The sequence below is a fragment of the Suncus etruscus genome, chromosome 6, assembly GCF_024139225.1.
Source record: "Suncus etruscus isolate mSunEtr1 chromosome 6, mSunEtr1.pri.cur, whole genome shotgun sequence".
In the NCBI taxonomy this organism is placed as follows: domain Eukaryota; kingdom Metazoa; phylum Chordata; class Mammalia; order Eulipotyphla; family Soricidae; genus Suncus; species Suncus etruscus.
In genome coordinates this window covers 38,545,682-38,568,041 of record NC_064853.1, presented here as the reverse complement: position 1 = coordinate 38,568,041, position 22,360 = coordinate 38,545,682, and the positions used below count along the sequence as shown (strand labels likewise).

At 48.5% G+C, this 22,360-nt stretch overlaps 1 protein-coding gene across 1 annotated transcript in view; it reads left to right on the top strand.

The window, feature by feature from the left end:
• Nucleotides 1–4,356: 4,356 nt before the first annotated feature.
• The window catches only part of MACF1 (microtubule actin crosslinking factor 1), a 413,147-nt gene continuing 395,143 nt past the window's right edge, over nt 4,357–22,360 (top strand). Inside the window, exons 1-2 of the mRNA XM_049774609.1 lie at nt 4,357–4,396; nt 7,502–7,772. Of these exons, the coding sequence (XP_049630566.1) occupies nt 7,553–7,772 (220 nt within the window). The 5' untranslated portion in view covers nt 4,357–4,396; nt 7,502–7,552. The remainder of the gene's footprint in view (nt 4,397–7,501; nt 7,773–22,360) is intronic.

Genomic DNA, 22,360 nt, shown 5'->3' with positions numbered 1-22,360 from the left:
GCTCAAGGAAAAGAGTCCTTGATTCAACAAATGGAGTTGGATCTTAGCTTCAGACAGTGGACAATGGTTATAGCATGAGATTCAAATCATGGTCCTGACTGTCACCTAAGTCTCAATTGTTTTGTGGGTTTTGGCAAGACCAAATTTATTTATTTAGCTACTTATTTTAAAAGTCAACTTATAACTTATTTTTTAAATTCATTTATTGATTGATTTTGGGGCCACATCCAGTGGCACTCAGGGGTTACTCCTGGCTCTGTACTCAGAAATTGCTGGGGCCGGGAAGGTGGCGCTAGAGGTAAGGTGTCTACCTTGCAAGCACTAGCCAATGAAGGACTGCCGTTCGATCCCCCGGCGTCCCATATGGTCCCCCCAAGCCAGGGGCGATTTCTGAGCACATAGCCAGGAGTAACCCCTGAGCGTCAAACAGGTGTGGCCCAAAAACCAAAAAAAAAAAAAAAAAGAAATTGCTTCTGGCAGGCTGGGGAGGGGGGGGGGCGACTGTATGGGATGTCAAGAATCAAACCGGGTCTCTCCTGGGTCAGCTGTGTGAAATGGCAAATGCCCTACCACTTTGCTATTGCTCTGCCCCCAGAAGTTCAAATTTAACAAAATAACACATAAAATGTCAATGATTTTGCCTGATGCTTTGTAGACTAAATGATGTTTTTTGGCCCTTATTTAATGAGGGCAAGCACAGCGAATACACTAGCCTAGAATGTTTTACTGGACTGAAGTAATATATTCCCACTCCTCTCCCTTCCCAGACCCAGAGCCCCATTACCTTTTGCAGAGATCAAAATCATCTCCCAGTACAATCATCCATACCTATTTTTTTCTTTTTTTTTCCTAATCATCCATACCTTTTTATGAGCTGACCTAGATAACTTTTACTTCCTTGCTCTAACAACTTTCTAAGTTGAAATTTTTCTAAGTGAAGCCATAAAACTTAGACTAAATTTCTTACTTTAATATTAAAGGGTCTTGGGGCTGGAGAGATAGCATAGAGGTAAGGCGTTTGCCATTCATGCAGAAGGTCATCGGTTCAAATCCTGACATCCCATATGGTCCCCCGAGCCTGCCAGGGAGTGATTTCTGAGCCTGAAGTCAGGAGTAACCCCTGAGCACTGACGGGTGACCCAAAAACAAAACAAAGCAAAACAAACAAACAAAAAACCCAAAAGTCTCTAAATTGGTTTTTTTTGGGGGGGGGAGGGGCCACACCCGGTGGTGCTCAGGGGTTACTCCTGGCTGTCTGCTCAGAAATAGCTCCTGGCAGGCACGGGGGACCATATGGGACACCGGGATTCGGACCAGCCACCTTTGGTCCTGGATCGGCTGCTTGCAAGGCAAATGCCACTGTGCTATCTCTCTGGGCCTATCTAAATTGTTTTGACTGCTGCATTTTCCCAGTCATTATAGTGAAAAAGAACACAGGATGTAGAGTATTCCAGATCCCAGAGCCAGGGACAGCCCAGTGGTAGAGCAGTTGCCTTCTATGTTCGAGGTCTTGGCTTTGATCCCTGGAATGCCAAGAAAAAAAAAACTATGCAGGGGTCAGAGATATGATATGAGGGCAAACACTTCTGTCTCACACGTGACAGCAGCCCTGACTCTGCATTTGAATCCTGGCATTGCATCTGGACCTCCGAGCACTACCAACTGTGACTCCTGAGCCTTAAGCTAGATTTAGTCTCTCCTGACCCTTTTCCTAAAAATTGGCATATATCCAATTCCTTGATTGACTACTTTCTCATTGATTACAGAGTAAATTCTTTTTGCTGTTGTTGTTGTTTTTAGGTCACACCCTGCAGCATTCAGGGGTTACTCCAGGTTCTATGCTCAGAAGTTGCTCCTGGCAGGCTCGGGGACCATATGGGATGCCGGGATTCAAACCACCATCCTTCTGCATGCAAGACAAATACCCTACCTCCATGCTATCTCTCCGGCCCCAATTACAGAGTAAATTCTTTTATTTTAGTTTCTACACTTTTTTTTAGAAACTGGTGGAGAGGTCACATCTTGCAGAACTCAAGGGTTCATTAAATGCTTGGAATTGAATTCAGAGCTCCCACATACAAAATAAGTGCTCCAACCCTTTGGTCCTCAGTTTACTTAATTTTATTTATTTATTTATTTATTTATTTATTTATTTATTTATTTATTTTGGGGGTCACACCAAGCAGTGCTCAGAGTTACTCCTGGCTCTACACTCAGAAATTGCTTCTGGCAGGAATGGGGGAACCATATGGGATGCCGGGATTCGAACCACCATCCTTCTGCATGCAAGGCAAATGCCTTACCTCCATGCTCTCTCTCTGGCTGGTCCCTATCTTTTTATTTTAAATCATTTTTGTTTGTTTGGGGGACACACCCAGCTGTGCTTAGGATTTACTCCTGATTTTGTACTCAGGGATCACTACTGGCAGTGTTTGGGGGACCATATGTAGCACTAGATATCGAACTCAAATTTGTTATGTGCCAGACAAATGCCTTACCAGCTGTACATCTCTCCAGTCCCAATGCCCTTAATTTCAGTATTCTTAAATTGAAGATCATAAAACCAGGGATCCAGGAAATAGATCAGAGTTAAACAGTACCTATTTTGCAAGAGTCAGACCAGGTTTGAACCTCAATACCACTTCCCCAATCAAATATTTGCAACCACTCAGAAAGATTGTAGAGGATGGAGCTGGAGAGATAGCATGGAGGTAAGGCGTTTGCCTTTCATGCAGAAGGTCATTGGTTTGAATCCCGGCATCCCATATGGTCCCCTGTGCCTGCCAGGAGCGATTTCTGAGCATAGAGCCAGGAGTAACCCCTGAGTGCTGCCGGGTGTGACCCAAAAACCAAAAAACAAACAAACAAACAAAAATGATTGTAGAGGAAACAGAGACAGTTCAAAGAACAAGAGTACACAGTCTATGCTTTGCAAGCAGGAGCTTCCGGTTTGATCCCTGACATGTACTACGTGGTCCCCTGAGCACTGCCAAGAGTGATGCCTGAATGCTGAGCACTGCTGGCTATGGCCTAAAACCAAAATTAAATCAACAAATGTAAGGCGTTCGGGTATCATGCCAGGAAATTCATTCCCTGGTGAGCATCATAGTGACAGTTCCTCTCCCCCACCCTGTGAGCACAACTAAAGAAATGTGGGACCAGAGAGGCCAGAGCAGTATAGTGTAGGATACTTGGCTTGCACACAGCTAACCCAATCCCCTATGGTCCCCCAGCTGGCCAGGAGTGATTCTAGAGAGTAGAGCTAGGAGTAACCCTGAGCACATTGGATGTGGCTTTTCCCCAAATGTGGGGCCAGATTGATAGCACAGCAGGTAAGGCATTTGCCTTGCATATGGCCAATGTGGATTTAATCCCCAGCATCCTTCGGGGGAAGCCCACCAGGAGTTCATTCTTGAGTACGGAGCCAGCAGAAATCCCTGGTGTGAACAAGAGAAATGTGACTCCAATGTTGGAGTCACCACAACTAAACATTGTGTATGTATATATGTGTGTGTTTACATGTGCATACCAGTGCGGCACCTGATCCCTGACAATGACAATCAAAAGGGATGGGAAGAAAAACACAAAGCTGCTTCTGGATTTTTATTTTTTTGTTTTTGTTTTTGGGCCATACCCGGCAGTGCTCAGGAGTTACTCCTGGCTCTGTGATCAGAAATTGCTCCTGGCAAGCTCTGGGGACCATATGGGATGCTGAGAATCAAACCCAGGTCTGACCTGGGTTGGCCTCCTGCAAGACGTTTGTCTTGCCTTACCGCTGTGGTTTCTCTCGGTCCTTTCTTCTGGATGTTTTATGACTTTAGATCTTTCTGTCTGGATGGGCTGTGAACCCTTGTAAGGCCTATAGCCCCTGGGGCCACATGCATCATCGTATCCAAAGCACCAAGATCTAGGCCTGACTGGAGGTAGCTTGCAGCATTTATTTGTTGAATAAGTGGATGGATGAAGATGGTTGGATGGATGGATGGATGGATGGATGGATGGATGGATGGATGGATGGATGGATGGATGGATGGATAGGGGATATGAGGAGACTCCGTGGCACCATCCAGCTACAGCACTTTTGAACGTGAGCTATGGATGGGCTACCCAGGACTTAAGCTAAATGCTTTCCCTTCCCCAGACATATTCTTGCCTCTGTAGATGTAGAGCACAGAGGGCATGTCTGGTTCTAATTTTCTGTCTGAGGCAGAGCACACAGAAATCAATAACTGTTTTCTCAGTGGATAAAGTCTCTTCCAAGAGCCAAAGGAGGCTGGTGCTTATCTAAGCAGAGCCCTTCCTGGGTCGGGCTTCCTTCCCTCTTGTCCTTCATCCAGCTGAGAAGATGGGGCCTCCTTTAGGCCCTTGCTACATTCACGTTCCCCAAACCCTGTGGGTAGGTACCAGAGACTTCCTAGCAGCGGATGCAGGAACCCCAGGAATGGGGCTGGAATGACAGATAGTTTTATGTTCAGGCAGGAAGGAGGGCGGATATTTGGGGGGAGCGGAGAGCCTGGGGAGGTCGGTTCGGAGGATTCACAGGGGCAGGCTCGATGAGCCAGCCGGGGTCAGCCAACACAGGGCGCCTGAGCCACAGGGCGTGGAATGTGGGGGCGTGAGCTGGCCCTGGGGAGACCGGCGGCCGCGGGTAGGAGGAGGAGTTGCGGGGAGCGGGGTGGCAGGACTCGGGTTGGAGTGGAGGGGTTCAAGAAGATCGCGGGGTCGGGGAGCGCGGACGCCTCGCGGGTGGGGTGCAGGGAGGGGAAAGCGCGCCTCGGGAAGCGGGGGGCGGCGTCGGCGCTGGGGGTGGGTGGAGTGGAGTGGGGGAGCGAGTGGGGCGGCTGCGCCGGCTCCGCTCCAGCCGCTGCCGCTAGGGCGCGGGGGGCGGGGGGCTCGGCGCCGCGAGCTCGGCCATTGTGGGAGCCGCTCCCCTCGCCTCTGCTGCGCTCCCCGTCCGCGGAGCTCCAGCCCGGGGCGCGCCCCGCCGCCGCCGCCTCTGCTGCTGCTGCTGCTGCTGCTGCTGCTGCTGCCGCCGCTGCCTCCGCCGCCCGCAGCTCCAGGGTAAGCGCGGGCCGCGGGGATCCCACGCACGGCCGATCGTCCCGGGGCTGGGGCCGCCCCACTGGGGCGCGTGCATCCCGGGCGTCGGAGCCCTGCACCTGCAGCTGCACGATCGGGCTCCGGGAGCCGAGGCGCAGGGATGCCCGTGGAGAGGTGAAGGGGCCCCAGCTGGCCCCGCCGGCCCGGAGACAGTCACGCGGGCAGGGCCGGGCCGGGCTGTCGGTGCCAAGGGGGCCCCCCGAGTCTCCGCTAGCCAGCCCCCCATCCCCGGGCGCATGCTCCCCACCCGATCGCGCGTCCGCATGGCGCGTCCCCGCTCTTTGTCAGCCGCGCGCGGCGGGCGCGAGGACCCGTCCGCGTCGCCCTAGGCTCCCGAGCGCGCCCCGAACCCGCGCCGTGGTGGGCCTGGGTACGCGAGCACCGTAGGGGAGGACCGCAAGCCAGCGCGCCAGGTGAGGGGCCGGGCGGACCCCGCCTCCGGCCTTCGGGGAGGACTGGAGGCGTGGGAGCGCGCTGGGGGTGAATCGGGGAGCGGTGAGGCCACCCCTGGATGGTCATGGGGTGGGACGACATCCCCTCCCCCAGGTCATACAGGTGTTGGTGAGGGTCTCTGGGAGATGAACCCGGCCTAGCCCCCAAAGGGTGGGTTACCTGGAGGAGGCTGTGCTAGATAGAATGCGCCTTTAGAGTGCCATGGGCACCCCGGGGTGGGCTGGGCGGCCCAGGGATGGAGCGTGTCGTAGAGGGGCGTTTTTCTACCCTAGGCAGAGGACTGGGGTGAGAGCCGCTACTTTAGCACCTGAGTGGGGTGTTAGAGGTGGGAGGTGGCAGCTGAAGGTGGCTGGGGGAAGGGAAGGTCTCACGATAAAGGGCAAAATCGGGTCAGGACCTGAGGCCTCTTCTTTCTACACCCCGGGGCTGCATTTCTTCCTGGTGTTCCTCAGGTGCTGGGCCCAGAGGCTGCTGGTGTCGGAAGTGCTCTGGCTGGGCCGGTCTGTCTGCCCGAGGCTGCACCGTTGGATGTTTCTTTTGTTATCTCTTTGCCTTCTCGGCCTATGCTGGGGATGTGCCAATTGCCCAGGAGGTTGTCTTTGCCCTTTGCTACTTCTGGGCCGAGATTCCCAGAATCCTGGAGGAGCTGTGCCCAGCGACCCATGGCATCAGGCCATTTGAACCACCTCACTATCTGCACAGAGCTCTATGTATGGCTATTTCCCTCTAAGGGAAACTTGGCATTCTTCTGCCTCACCAGAACCCCAGCGCTAACGTGAGAGCTGGTAGCTTGGGCTGGATGTGGGGCTGGAGAGAGACTGGGAGCTGAAGGCACGCAGTATCAGGCTCCGATAAGGCCTTTGGGCTAGTGGCCCATGGAGAGCAGATGGTCTGGGAAGTGCGGTTGACCTGGCTGAGGGAAAGCTGCCCAGTCTGACTGGGGGAGTCCAGCTGGCCCCACAGTGATTGTGCTTCTACTCAGTTCGCTCCACTTGCTAAACTGACCAGAAAAAACTGACTTTCCATACCACCTCCCCCACCTATCAGGCTGTTCTACTAATTCCCATGACAGCCCTTAGAAAAAGTAAATGAGCCCTTTATCTAATGTCTGTTGTATGACATGCATGATGCCAGCCAATTTTACACTTGCATTTCACTACATTCTTCAAACATCCTTCTCGAAGGGGAAATATTTCTCCCATTTTGCAGATGAGGAAACTGAGTGTCAAGGTGAACTGACTTGCCCCAGATTGCACTGACTGTGAGTGCTCAAGCCAGATACTTGATACTCAGGTCTGTGACTCTAAGGGGTAAGAATCAAGCAATGCTGCCTGTCCTAGCGTGTGCCTTGTTGCATTCCTGTCGTTGAGACTCTGGCTTAGCTTTTTGCAGACACTTCCCATCTGTTGTCCCATTTTATCCTTTTAATATTCCTGGGAGGTAAGTAGGACAGGGATGTAATAAATAGATGCTGTTTACCAAATGCATATTGAACACCAGGCCCTGGTAAATGCTTTTCATGGAGGATCTCATTTATTCTTTGCCAACAACCCAGTATGGTTAGTGCTATCATTATTCCCATCTTACAGATGGGGATGCTGAGACCTGGAGAGTCATTAAGGGGCTTCCCAGGCCATGTGGGTAGTAAATAGCTGGGTGAATTTGAGTCTTCATTTTGTGTTGGTGGGACCTGTAAAGTCAAACCTCCAGCTCTACCCAGTAACAGTACTAGTAAGAGATACAACTAGTAAGAGGAGCTAATTTCTGCCTAGTGTTTTAATTTACAAACACCTTCATGTGATTTCCCCCAGGCCTCTTGAATCCATTTTGTCATCATTATCCCAGTTTCCAAAGGTCAAATCAGTGGCAGAACCACGACTACCACTTCAGCTTCCCATGTCCAGATATTCCAGGTGCTCTGGTTACCTACCTCCCTTCTCTCCCCCAGATCACATCTTCTGAGGCTTCCAGGCCCCTGTGCTGCCACCCCGCCTGGACCATGTCTTCCTCAGATGAAGAAACCCTCAGTGAGCGGTCATGCCGGAGCGAGCGGTCGTGCCGAAGTGAGCGATCCTACAGGAGCGAGCGGTCAGGAAGCCTGTCCCCTTGCCCGCCGGGAGACACCTTACCCTGGAACCTGCCCCTGCATGAGCAGAAGAAGCGGAAGAGCCAGGACTCGGTGCTGGACCCTGCAGAGCGTGCTGTGGTCCGAGTAGCCGGTAAGAGAGGCCCCTAGTGAACTGGATGCTTTGGGGGCCAGGAAAGAATGCACTGACTGGGCAGGGCATCGAGTCACTTCTACTTGGGGCCAAATTTGGTATTATTACTAGTGGAAAGATGATGAAATAAATCAATGAAAAATTTGAAAGCAGAAAATCTGCAGCTTCAGCAGTGTGTACTGGCCCAAGATCTATTTTTTCTTATTTTCTCCAACCTCTGTTCTCTCCCTTGCAGCTGTTTTCACAGCTCCAGACCATCCTGGACTTAACTCTTTCATTTGGTCTTGCATCACAACATTTGTTCATTTTATAATCTGGGCTGTGGAGTTACGGTTTTTAAAGGCTATGTACTATTTTATGATTGTCTAAATTCCGTTCATGTTTCACTCTTTGGCCATCCTAGGTGACGTTGCCGTAAACATCTTTGTAACACTTCTGTCTCTTTATTGTCGCACACTAGCATTGTCTGAGGGACAATTGCATCTCATTGCCTTGCAAAGGGGTAGAGTATGTGCACCCTTTCTGGGCTTTGAGTTCTGGGCCTGCCACCTATGAGGAGGGTTATCCCTCTGTTCTTACCAGGTAGCACCATAGGGCAGTGATGAAGGTTAGAGGCTGGGAGTATGATGACCTCACATCTGCTTGTGATGCTGGGTCGTGGGTGGTCCTATCTCTCCTTGGAGGCACAGTCCCTGTGCAGGCTGTATGAGGACTGGCTGGAGTGCCTGATGTACTGTCAGCACAATTTTTGGCTCAGTGAAGATTCTGAAGGGCTCTCTCGGCTACTTCTGCAGCCTCTGTGGAATGTGCTTGGTCTTAGCCAGCTTTGGTGCCAGAGTGCTGACAAAGCCAGATAGAGCCGTGTGTGACATCACCCACTCACTTCGTCACCACTAATCCCTCCTTCATGTTTCAGATAATGTACCTGCACTGAACCTTCCAGCCACCAGCTCATTGCTTTCCTCCTTGTCTTGCCCCTCCTTACCACATGACTAATGCACATTTGTTCTATGAAGCACAAATAGGACTGGAGAGATAGTATGAGAAATTGAAGCACACACTTTGCATGCAGGCACATTAGGTTTGATCCTTGGCATTGCATGGTTTCTCAAGTACCACTGGGAATGGGGGCTAAGTAGTTTACACAGTAAAGGTGCTTGACCAGGTTTTGATCCCTGTACCACATATGGACCCTTGAACCTCGCCAGGAGTGATTCCTAAGCCTACAGCCTAGAGTGAGACCTGAACATTTCCTGATGGCCTCAGCATCAGGTAGAAGGGCCCCAGAGTACCTCTGACTGTGGCCCCTAAACCAAAATCAATAAATTTTAAAAATTAATTGCATATCCTATCCTGATATTCAGCTGCATGTAAGCTCTTTGTTGCCTATGCAGTCTAGGCTGCCTAAAATCCCATCTAGTCAGGCCTTACCCTGCTTCTGCAGTTCACCCTCTATCACTTCTGTTCCTGATTCCATATCCTAGAGTAACTTGCCACCCCAGAAGTACACATCTTGTAGGGTTAAGACTATGTGCTTTGAATATGTTCTCTACATGGTCTAGAAACCCCTTTTTTTGTTCTCTTTTGTTTTGGGGACACACCCAGGTTTCTCTGGCTCTGCACTTAGAAATCACTCCTAGTAGTACTCAGGGGACCCATTGGGTTGTCTGAGATCAAACCCCCAGTTGTCTATATGTAAGTCAAATGCTCTACCTGCTATATTAGTGCTCTGGCCATCCCCCACTTTTTCCTTTTTAAAGTGCCACCTCCTGCCTCAAGTGCCCCCCATGGCATCCTGAGCTCCCACCTCCACTCTCTTACTAATTTTTTTCTTTCCTCTGTACTTGGGAACAGTGATCCCACAGGGCAGCAGTGGGCAACCTGGGACTGTGTCCTGTGTGTGTTTCTTCCCCCAACTGCTTGCACAGGCCCTGCACATAGTGAAGTGACTGAACAGCCATGAGGGGGTCACAGTGGGGGAGGAGAACAAGTGACAGATTGTTCAGTTGGAGCTGGTGATAGGCTGCAGGGGAAGCCAGGCAGGCAGAGGGGGCAAGGGTCTTGTGGCCCCAGGAGCCAGGAAAGGCTCTTAGAGACCTGGGAGAGTTTGAACTCTTGCTGGCGGGGCACTAGGGAGCTCTTAGGAGAACTTCTCCTCTGTGTGTCTTGAGACTTTGGGCCTGTGGCATCAGCCAGCTAATAGTTTTCAGAGCTGTCCTTAGGGTGCATGAAAGGTCTTCTTTCCCCAGCCCTGATTGTCAAGCTTCACTTCTCCTGAAGGAACAGAGGGATGTGTCCCTGTTCCCCTCATCCCGAATCTAATTATCTCCTGCATCCCTGTCCTTCACCCTCTAGGTTCCTTTGTGATCATTTCCCACTGATATCTTTGAGGTTCTCCGGGTTACATCTGCTTGCTGGCTAGTTAACATTTGGGGCTAGAATGGAAATGGCAAAGGCCTTCGGGTGAAGGGATTCGAAGGCCGGTTAGGCTGAATTTCCGGTCTCCAGGCTGATCTTCCCAGCTTCTTGCTGTCGAAAGAGTCTGGAGGAGGGGACTGGGCCAGTGAGGCTGAAAATGAGGAGACTGCCACGGTTAAAAATAACTTGTATGCTGCAGTTGGGCGTGCTTTACTAGCGAGAGAGCAAAGAGGCGGCAAAGAGGCGGGACTGTTACTTCAGGGGCTGGCTCAAATCTTTCTGTGATTTTGGGACATGGTGGGGACTCCAGCAAAGTATTAAAAAAGGCAATCTGACTTGTGGGGGGATGGTTTCCTGTTTGATGCAGAGGAGACTTATCTGGGAGACCCCCGAGTGCTCTGAAGCGCTCTGGAATCCTGAAGTGAGAATTTCATTCTGGAGGAAATGAAGCTCATCCTAGCACTGGAAGCCAGCGGAGGCGGGTCATTTCTACACCCCAGTGGGCCTGGCCAAGTGAGGAGGGTCTGCCTCAGTCAGATGTTACCTTCCCTCACTCCTGTTATCCTAAACTGGTTTCTGGGCCTCACTGTGATTGAGAAGCCTGAGGGGGAGGTGCCCTGCTGGGACATCACATTTGTCAAGGCCAAGGAACCTGCTGATAGGCAAGGGAAATGATTTAAAGGACTGAGCACAGACTTTGCATTCAGAAGGCCTAGTCCCATTCTTGGTACTGCAGTTCCTGAAATCCCCACCTACCCACCCACCTCTCCAGCACCACAAGGAGAACTTCTGAGCCTGAAGCTTGGAGTAGCCCCAACCACTGCTGGTTATAGCCCTCAAACAAAAAAAAAAAATGAGCAAGTAGGGGCCGGGCGGTGGCGCTGGAGGTAAGGTGCCTGCCTTGTCTGCGCTAGCCTAGGACGGACCGCGGTTCGATCCCCCGGCGCCCCATATGGTCCCCCAAGAAGCCAGGAGCAACTTCTGAGCGCATAGCCAGGAGTAACCCCTGAGCGTCACAGGGTGTGGCCCAAAAACAAACAAAAAAAAATGAGCAAGTAATAAAGGAAGGAAGGAGGAAAGGAAGAAAGAAACCTGCCATGTCAGTCTGTGAAGTACATGTATATATTTGGGGCTCCATTTTTGCTGAAAGCAGATTATTCCCTGTTCCTCCATTTTCTCTCTAATCTCATATGTGTTGCCAGGGAGTAAACCTGAGTTGAGGGACCAGAGAGATAGCATGGTGGTAAGGCGTTTGCCTTTCATGCAGAAGACAGTGGTTAGAATCCCGGCATCCCTTATGGTCCCCTGTGCCTGCCAGGGATGATTTCTGAGCATAGAGCCAGGAGTAACCCCTGAGCGCTGCTGGGTATGACCAAAAACAAAAACAAAAACAAAAACAAAACCTGAGTTGACCATGTGCAAGGCAAGTGCCCTACCTGCTACATGTATTGCTCTCTGTGCTTGACTTCCTATGCCTGACTGAACTTGTGGAACAACAGTTATTCATAAGGATTCTTTTTTTTTTTTTTTTTTTTTGGGTTTTGGGCCACACCCGGCAGTGCTCAGGGGTTACTCCTGGCTGTCTGCTCAGAAATAGCTCCTGGCAGGCACGGGGACCATATGGGACACCAGGATTCGAACCAACCACCTTTGGTCCTGGATCGGCTGCTTGCAAGGCAAACGCCACTGTGCTATCTCTCCAGGCCCCAGATTCTTAGTTCTGTTCATCACCACAATATGTCACATGGAGAATTTCATCATAATACCCTGCTTCATCTCAGACACACTTTAGGGTCTGAGGCCCGCAGGGTTAAAAGGATCTGGCTATTTCTGTTTTCTTTTCTTTTTTTTTTTTTCTCTGTTTTCTTTTTTATTTATTTATTTATTTTTGCTTTTTGGGCCATGCCCAGTGACACTCCAGGGTTATTCCTGGCTATGAACTCAGAAATTGCTCCTGGCTTGGGGGACCATATGGGATGCTGGGGGATTGAACGGGGGTCAGTCGTAGGTTAGCTAGTGCAAGGTTTGTGCCACTGCTCCGGCCCCTATTTCTGTTTTCTTGGGCAATATCTTAAAACAAGCCTGACTTTTTCAGGTGACAAGCTAAATAGCTGACTTAAAACCAGACTTGAGCAGGGGCTGGGAACAGGAGGCCACATTTAGTGGTACTTAGGGAGCATTCTTGGCAGTGTTTGGGGGACCATACATAGTGCCAGGTTTGGAAGCCAGGTTGACTGCATGCAAGACAAATGTTTTAACTGCTGTATTGTTTCTCCTGTACTTTCTTGAGTTTTTCTAGACACTCTTGGGATAGCCCTGGGTCGAAAGAGATAGTAGAAGGAATAAGATAGTTGCCTTTAATACAGTCTACCCACGTTGAGTCCCAGCACTATTATGGTCCTTCAAGCCCGTCAGGGACACAATGCTAGGACTAGCCCCTGAGTACCATCTGTGTGGCCCCAAACCCTTACCCTGCTCTGCAAAAAGAGATAGCTGAGTTATAGAGAAAAGGGAGAGACAAAGATATGGGAAACTGTCTCTTCTTTGGATCTCTGCTGCTAATGAGAAATAGTGGTCATCCTTTTAATACTGATGGGCAGAATCAAGAATGTGGGGGCTGGGGCTGTTACTTTATGTAGGAGCAAAACCCCAAGTGGAGGAGAGTATTACTGGGGGTAGTTCTCACTGCAAACTCTAGGGGTCTCCCTACACTCATGTCACTGCAGATGGCTCTCTTGGTGATGCCCTGTTTCCTGCAGATGGCAGTGAAGTGTCTGGCAGAGAAATGTGTCTGGGCTAGGGCTGAATGGTAGCAGGAGGGATTCATCCACCATCTAATCAATCAAGTATTCAACCCCTCACAGTAAGGGTCCCTTACTCAGGACCCTCCTATGCTTGGCCCTGATGGTCAAAGATGACTTCTGTTTTATAGAACCAAGTTTAGATGAGAGGATGGAGTTGGGGGGAAATGTTTCCATTTCTGCGTGTATTGTGAAAGAGATGAGCTCCCAAAATGAAGGCTTATTACTGCATTCCTAGTAAAGCAGCAGAAAGTTCCTCCACGGTCTAATACATCAGAACAGGTTCATCATCAGATCTGAAATTTGCCACAACCAGAGTTTTATCCAACCCTTGCTTGTGTTGCCATTAAATCTTTATCTAGAGCCTGAACTCTAAAACATAGCCTGAACTCTAAAACATAGTGTGGGGCACAAAACACAGCTCAGATGCTGACATTTGCATGGTGTAAGAGTATAAGTTTAGATGCTGGAGGGAGTCACTTGAGGACATTCTCTGTGTGGACAGTCTTGAGGACCGGCCTGCTGGAGGAAAAATAAATTATGGGTCTAGAAAGATAGGACAGGGGTGGGATAAATCATAACATTGTACACAGCTGACCTGCCAGGTTCAATTCTTGCCACCATATATGGTTCTCTTAGCACTACTCATGGGTACAGAGCTAGAATAGACCCTGAGCACCATCAAGTGTGATTTAGAACCAGCCACTGCCCAAATAGAATTTAACCACAGGTGTGTTCTAGATCTAGTAGAGACAAATGGATCTAGAGTTAAAATTTAGACAAATCCTACAGGAGAAATGTATAGGGATTAAGGTGCTTACCTTGAATATGTCTGACCCCAGTTTTTGTTGTTGTTGTTGTTGTTATTGTTATCTGTTTTTGGGCCACACCCAGTGATGCTCAGGGGTTACTCCTGGCTATACACTCAGAAATCACTCCTGACTTGGGGGGACCATATGGGACACGGGGGATTGAACCGAGGTCTGTCCTAGGCTAGTGCTTTTGAGGCAGACACCTTAACTCTAGTGTCACTGCTCCGGCTCCTGACCCTGTTTCTTTTTTGTTGTTGTTTTTCTTTTTATCTCTGGCACCTTATATGCACCCTGCCCCAGGCACTAGAAGCAATCCCAGAGCCTAAAGCCAGGAGTTAAGCCTTGTCAGATTTAGGCCCCAAACAAAATACAAACAAAAATTGGACAAATAACTTCTATTTTAAAAACTTTGGGATTTGTTGGGGTTTTGTTGTAGTTGTTTGTATTGTTTTGGCAATTTTGGGGCCACACCTGGTGGTGCTCAGGAGACACATTCAGGGGACTATGTAGTGCCAGGGACTGAACCAGGGCCTCCTATATGCAAAGCCTGTGCTTTAGTTCTTTGAGCTGTCTCTATGGCCTGAGCCTCAAGCTTTGAATGGCTGTTGAATAGGAATGAGGATGTGCTAGGCAATCCAAGCAACATGCCTATTGCTGCACTTAACAGTGCCCTTCTGTAACCTCCCTGGGCAAGCAGAAGAAGTAGTGGAGACGCCAAGAGGCCAACAGTTTCCCAGGAGAATGAGAAAGCTGGGCTCCAGGGATCTGAGTTCTTGCCTTTTCTTTTGTTCACCATCAGGCTTTGTCAGAGAACAGATGGAAGTGTTTTGATGTTATTTTCTGGCCAAGCTGTGGGAGGGCAGAAGAGAATGCAGGGCTGGGAAACAGGAGCCCTAAAATCAGCTCTCCCTGAAATTCTTCTAAGTCAGCTTCCTTTTGGGCCTTGAGGTTTTTCTAACTTTACACCCAAGGAAACTAACTTTTCTTTTACAACATCCTCATAGTCCCTGGCCCTGCCCTGCTGAGTGATGTCAGTGTAGGAGAAATGAGCAGGAGAGACTCCTCGGAAAGTGCAGGATGAATCGTAGACACACACCACAAGCTTAGCCCCAGCTCTTGGAAAGTAAAACTGGGTCACATTTGCTGCAAGGAGAGAAAAGAACCACGTGGGCAGAATTCTGTGCAGGCAGCAGGAAAGACAGCCAAGCTGTCCTTTCTCTGTGTCTGGGATCCCGTGGGGACCTCCACTGGTGAGGAAGGTGGTTGCCGCATTGCTAGGTGCTGAACTGGTTTCCCATAATGCTTTTCTAAGACTTCCAAGTGACTAGGAAAAGGCAGTGTGACTCATACCCTTCTGTTTTGAAGCAGTCAAGAACTGAGGCTAGGAATGTGGGGGTAGAGGGGAAAGGGGGAGGGAATGATTTCTTTGGGGGTCTTGAAAAGCTGTCACTTCTCAGTCTTATGGGATTAGAGATGAGATGCTCCCAGAGAGCTGACTGTGCAGAAGGATTAGGGTTTTACTTTTATTTCCATCATCCTCCCTCTGGGGGAAAGAGCAGGGAGCATAAGGGGTAGGAACCGTAATATCCCATTAGCTCCAAGTATGCTGGCCTGAATCTGACTGTGGCTAGGGCCTGCCATGATCTGGCCTTGGCTCTGCTCCTGACCACCTGTCAGCTTGCTGACTTTACCTGGTGGGTCCTTGTTCAGGGATGGGGCCCAGTTTCTTTGTCTGTAGTCTCCACCAGGATTGAAAATGCTGCTACAAAAGCTGGAAGCCCATCGGTTTATAGGCCTCAGTTCCTCTCCTCTGCTGTCCTTCCTGCAGAAGGATGGGGCTTTTGACTTGTGGTCAGGGGAAGGTTCTGTCTAGGTCTGAGAGGGCCTCTGTCTCTGGCCACGCCCTTCCCATATCATTGCCTTTGTTAGGCATTTTTTCCCTTTGTTGTTCATTTATTCAAGACAGTGGTTTGGGAGCTAAGCAAAATCCTGGGAAGCTACTAATTTTCTCGCAGATGAATGGGAGAACCAGAGTGCCACTTGCAGAGCTTTAGAGGTGGATGAAATAAGGCAGTAGGAATGAGGTGACTTCCCCCCGTGCCTGTGACACATCCAGCCCTCAGTACATATTCTCATTGATATGAACTTACTCACCAGCCCATGATATTATTGACCAGCCCTTCTGTTCCCCAGTACTCACTTCCTTGATTGGGAAAATTTAATAAATCTTCCCAAAACTGCTTTGTGTAAAGTTCTGAGCAGCATCAGAGACCAGTTTCTACTGTACAGGCAGTTGGGAAACTGAGAGCAGCTTACCCTACAAGCTCCAAGTTCTGAGGAAAGACCGACAGAGCTTGTTCCCCTGCTTTTCTCCCCACTCTTGAGAGCATTTGTGCTGAAACATGGGAAATAGAAGTTTGCCATCATTTCCAGGATAACCTCAAGAGAGAGGATTTGTTTCTACTCTTACTCTGCTCTCTGTGGCTGTGGTAGAAAGGAAGGGAAATGAAGCAAGAACAGCTGGTGGGAGTTGGGATTAAGGAATCTAGGGGGTGATGAGGGGAGTTGAACTCTGGACTCAGTCCAGGAGCTCCTGCACACTGATGCCAGCTGGCATCCTGAGAAGCTAATAGCTACATGTGTATTTTATAGAGAGCATTCCAACTTCCCAGAACCCAGGGAAGTCGTTGCTATTTCCCATGTTTTATAGGAAAGTAAAGTGGAAGGAAGTTGTCTGAGGTCATAACAAGTCATACTGTCTGGGGTCAATCTAGCCAGTAGATTGTAGAATAGTATTCAGTATCATTGCGCATGCATGTGCCCCTGGAACATGACATGCAATATGCCTGTGAAGCTGTTTCTTGCTATGTTTCTGAGGATCCAAAGGCACTGTGATCCTCAGAACATGAAAAACACATGCTGAACAGGCCTATACTATACTTAAAGGAAGACATTCCTCAATACAGAATGGTTGTATTGTGCCTTGCTTTACTTGGCTCTGCAGATATTGTGCCTTTGTCCCTACAAATTGAAAGTTCATGAGAAGAGAATTATGTTTTGCTAAAAACTCAGATAATGGGGGAGAGGGGCAGAGCAATAGCACAGCATGCAGGGTATTTACTTTGCACGTGGCTAACCCGGGTTCTATCCCCATATCCCAAATGATCCCCTGAGCTCGCCAAGAGTGATTCCTGAGTCTAGAACCAGGAGTAACCTCTGACCTACACTGGTTGTGGCCCCAAAACAAAAACAAAACAAAACAAAACAAAACAAAAAAGACTCAGATAATGGTCAGATTTTCTTTTTAGCAATGACATATTTTTTATTTTTTTATTTTATTTTTTTTTGTTTTTGGGCCACACCCGGCGGTGCTCAGGGGTTACTCCTGGCTGTCTGCTCAGAAATAGCTCCTGGCAGGCACGGGGGACCATATGGGACACCGGGATTCGAACCAACCACCTTTGGTCCTGGATCAGCTGCTTGCAAGGCAAACGCCACTGTACTATCTCTCGGGCCCATGACATATTTTTTAAATTAAGGTGTGTGTATATATATATACACTTATTTATTTCCACCCTCAACATTACTCAGGGCTTACTTGTGGCTTTGTGCTCAGAGATAACTCTTTGAAAAGTTACCTGCTGTGGGAGCCTCAGGTCACATTGACTTTCAGTCTACCAGGCAGAAAGGGTCTCAAGTTCAGTGATGCAGGGGCTCCACTTGGTAGTGCTTTCGGGCTATTTCTAGTGGTGCTAAGGAATTGCTTGTGTACCTGTGGTGCAGGGGCGGGGAGATTGAATCTGGGTCTCTTGCATATAAAGCATATACTCAGTCCTTTGAACTATTTTCCCAGCTTCACCTCCCAAACTTTGTTTTATTTTGCTTTGGAGCCACTTCTGGCAGGGTTGGGGTACTATGTGGGGTGCCAGGGATCAAATTGCATTGATCCATGTGCAAGGCAAGTGCCTTGTACTATCTTGTACAAGTGCACTTGTACTATCTCTCCAGCCCCTGACTCCCACACTTCGAAATATTGTGTCACTTTACCTCTAATAGTAGATGTCATCAGATCCTTCTGAAGATCCACTTTCCAGAAGTTTCATGAAGGATTTTGATTTCCAGGATTAGGTGTTGTTTGTATGCTCCCTGTTCCTTCCAGCTTAAAGTTTATGTCCAGAACTTTAAGACCTACATGGAGTACATGCCTGGTTCTGCCTCTAAAATCAGATTTTTGTGGACAGTGTTGTGTTTTGCCTAAAATAATTGAAACTCGTGGGTTTGAACTGGAATCCTGCCAGATGGATTCTGCTAATTGAGGAAGGTATGCTGAAAGAGGATGCCAAGGGTTCTGTTCCAAGAGACTGAAGTTGAGATGCAATAGTGTTCATTGAAGTCTGTGAAAACATAGAAGGAAGGAATTCTACTCTTGTGAGAGGGGTCTTTGTCCTGGTCCTTCCTTCATGCTGGCCAACTGTTCAGATGACTGTGACTTCAGTTAAGAATAGCCACTGTTCTGAGTTTTGTGCTCAGTTTATTGGCTGTCTTACTTCACTGAATCTATAAAGATTTTTTTGTTTGTTTGTTTGTTTTTGGGCCACACCTGGCGGTGCTCAGGGGTTGCTCCTGGCCTCCTGGCTATCTGCTCAGAAATAGCTCTGGCAGGCACAAGGGACCATATGGGACGCCGGGATTCGAACCAACCACCTTAGGTCCTGGGTCGGCTGCTTGCAAGGCAAACACCGCTGTGCTATCTCTCCGGCCCCTGAATCTATAAAGATTTCTGTTCTGATGTTGTACTGGTTGGGGAGAGATGGTTTCAACTGCAGAAAGCTTTATAGGTAAAGAGCTAGACCCAATGAACTCCCTGATCCCTGTAGTGCAGACTGACAGGAATCTCAGAGCTCCACACAGAATGAGATCCTTTGTTATCCCAGAGTAGGAAGGGAAACTGGTGAGATTGAGCAGGCAAAACTCACATTTGACTGATTCCTTCAGGAGAGAAAATAAGGGTCCACAGATGTGGCTTAATGTTAGAGCATCTGCCATACAGGTATCTGCCTTTAGGAATTTAGTCCCCAGCACTGCTTCACAGTCTCAGTGCAACCTGGACAGAACAGCTGTTTGCAGTGCACAGCATCACAACTAGGTGTGTGAACTCCAGTGCACCACAGCCAAGTGAGTGCTTAACAAATGTGTGGCCAACTATGCCACCCCTAGCAGGCAACCAAGTAAATAAACACTGCAAGCAAGTGTATATGACTGACTCTTCATCATCACAACAACAATGTCAGTACAGAGAAGGATTTGGGGAAAGAAACAAATTAAAGAGTCATATTTATAGAGACTGGGAAGGCTGGAGCACAGTGGAAAGGACTCCTGCTTTGCACACAGCTGACCCTGGTGTGATCCTTGGTACCCCATATGGTTCCGAACCAGGAGTACCCCTGAGCATTGCCAGGTGTGGCCCCCAAACAAGAACAAGAAAGAGTTTCTTTGGTCTGTGGTGTGATTATCACTCTTGTGTGATAGAGAAACTGGGAGAAGCTGGGAGAACACAGAGGACCAATAGCTTTTCTGGATGCTATTTTTATGTTCTGAATGCCTGGCTTTGTGTTTTGCATTTTATATACTGTATTTGACCTAACCTTTGAAATGACTATGTGAGGAGGCAAAAGTGCTACAACATAGAAAACAGAAACTCAGAATTTAATAACTGGCTCAAGTGTTCCCAGCCAGTAAAGGACCAAACTGGGGTAACCTACTGCCTCTCCCATTACATGGAACAGTGATTTAATAATAGTTAGCATCTGTGCAGCACTTTAAGGTTCACAGAGCACCCTGACACCCATTATCTCCACTGTGCTTCAGGAGACCCTAGCAGGAGAGGCCCTGTATGTCCCATTGGGACAGTTGCTTGTCAGCTGTCCATTCTCTTCTCATTGTCCCCAGTGAAGGTGGGAAATTCCTTGGCCATTTGCTCTGACATACTAGGGGAGAAGACCTAAAAGAGGGTGAGGTAGAGACGTGGAAAGTTGCTATGGAAACCCAGATGGCTGAGTAACCATTTTGAGGGTTGCTATGGTGACAGGGGCTGGTCTACTGGGTGATTGGGATCTTGGCTTCCTGGGTGGATGACACTGGCTGGGTCTCTTACATTAGTAGCCTTGTATTTCTGAACAGAAGGGGCCATCATGATCATGAGCAGAAACTTCCTACCCCAGAACAGATTTGGGTACTTGAGGCAAAGTTTAGTAAGGATTTCTAAAGTAGACCAAAGAGGGAATATTTTGCTTATTTTTGTTTTGGGGCCATCTGGCGAATCTTGGAGGTTACTCCTAGTTCTGCACTCAGGATTTACTCCTGTCAGTGCTCATGGGACCATGTGGGATGCTAGGGATTAAATTTGGGTCAGCAACATGCAAGGCAAGCACCATGCCTGCTGTACTATCTCTTTGGCCCACAAAGAGGGAATTTTTACTGCAGTTGGCAAAAGATGGTGCCTTAAATTCTGGTGTTACTTTCTGTAGGTAGGTCTCCTGAAACCTTGACCATTATTTGCAAATATCCTACCACTCTACTATTGCTCTCACCCCAGACCTAGGAGAATTTTTCCCCTAGAGCTGGCCAGGCATGATATAGTTCCATCAGTATGTGACTCCAATTAAACTTTGAAGAAAAGAGTTTTTACCTGAGTTAATTAAAAGTAAGTTCAGGTTCATTTTGAGTAAGTTTTGAAGAAAAGAAGGATTTCAGCAGATGGATTTTAGGAGAGGGTAATGGAGGACAACATGCCAGGCAAAAGGCTTAGCTTGGTTATAGAGGATATGCCTTGTAAGGCTCACATACTCTAATCCCACCTGGGGGAAAATTGGGTCTGGAGCAGGTATCGCCCCACGAATTAATCCAAACCAAGGTGAGGAAGGTGAAATACATGTGGTCCAGGCGACTTTTCACTTCATGGAGTGAGAGGTCTGTCAAAACTGCAGTTTTTAATTAAGTACCAAAATCCACTACTGGGGAGTGAGGGAGATGAGTAGCAGATAAAAGATTTCTCCTTAGCCCATTTAAGTAAGAAATGTAAAGAGAGGGGCCAGAGTGATAGCACAGGGGTAGGGTGTTTGCCTTGCACGAGGCCAACCCGAGTTCTATCCCCAGATTTTTGTTTTGTTTTGTTTTGGGGTCATACCCAGCAGTGCTTAGGGGTTACTCTTGACTCTGCACTCAGAAATCATTCCTGGCAGTCTTGGAGGACCATAAGGGATGCTGGGAATTGAACCACTATCCATCCTGTGTTGTTCATGTGCCTTACCGCTGTGTTATCGCTCTGGCCTCAGGAACGAATTTTTTTGGGTAAAGTATCGGGCCACACCCAGTGACACTCAAGGGTTACTCCTGGCTATGCGCTCAGAAATCGCTCCTGGCTTGGGGGACCATATGGGATGCTGGGGGATTGAGCCGGGGGGATCGAACTCTCCTCGGTTAGCGTGTGCAAAGCAAAAGCCCTACTGCTTGCACCACTGCTACGGCCCCTCAGGAGCAGATTCTGAGCACAGAGCCCAGAGTAATCCCTGAGCACTGCTGATGGGTGTGCTCCCCCTGCCAAATGTAAAGAGGGGAAGGGATTAGAAGCCATCAGAAAACAGGTTGTAGCCCAATAGTTGATTAATCATGGAATTTTAGCTTGTGAAATAAGGTAATCAATAAACACCAAAAATATGAAGGATTGGTCCAGAGTTATAGTACAATAGGAAGAGCACTTGCTTTGCATGTGGCCAACTTGGGTTCTGTCCCTAGCACCAGGAGTGATCGCTGCATAGAGAACCAGGAGTGAGCTCTGAGCACTGCTGGGTATGGCTAAAAACAAAATATCAAGGACTTTGGTTGGGTTGTTTGTTTTGACTTTGGGTCACACTCAGTGGTGTGACCCATCACTTGCTCTGCATTCAGGAATCCTCCTGACAGACTCAGGAAACCATATGGGATGCTGAAGATTGAACTTGGGTCTGCCATGTTGGTTTTGTTTTAAACCACACCCTGCAGTGATTAGGGCTTAATCCTGGTGCCCTGCTCAGGGATCATTCCTGGTAGTATTTTGAGGATCATAGTAGGGATTGAACTTGGATCAGCCATATCAGGGTAAGTACTTTGCCCTCTGTACTATTCCACCAAGTTCAAAATATGAAGGACTTTTGAACATTATGTAGAGATTCTTTTTCTGTGGAATGAGGGAAAGGTTTGGTTTTAGGCCACACCTGGTGGTATTTAGGTGCTTTTTCTGGCTCTGTGCTTAAGAATTACCTCTGATAGAATGTTCAGGAGGACCATGTGTGGTGTCAGAGATTCAAACTGGAGCCTGATTAATTGCAAGGCAAAAACCATACTTAACCACTGTTCTTAAATAAGGGATTCTGGGAGAGCAGCTGGAGAGATGGACAATGGATAAGGTACTTTCCTTATATGCTGTTGACTAGATTTGATCGCAGGCACCCCAGGATCTAGCCCCAAAGCAAATAAAACAAACAAGAAAAGACAAAAAAGAGATAAGTATACTTCCATT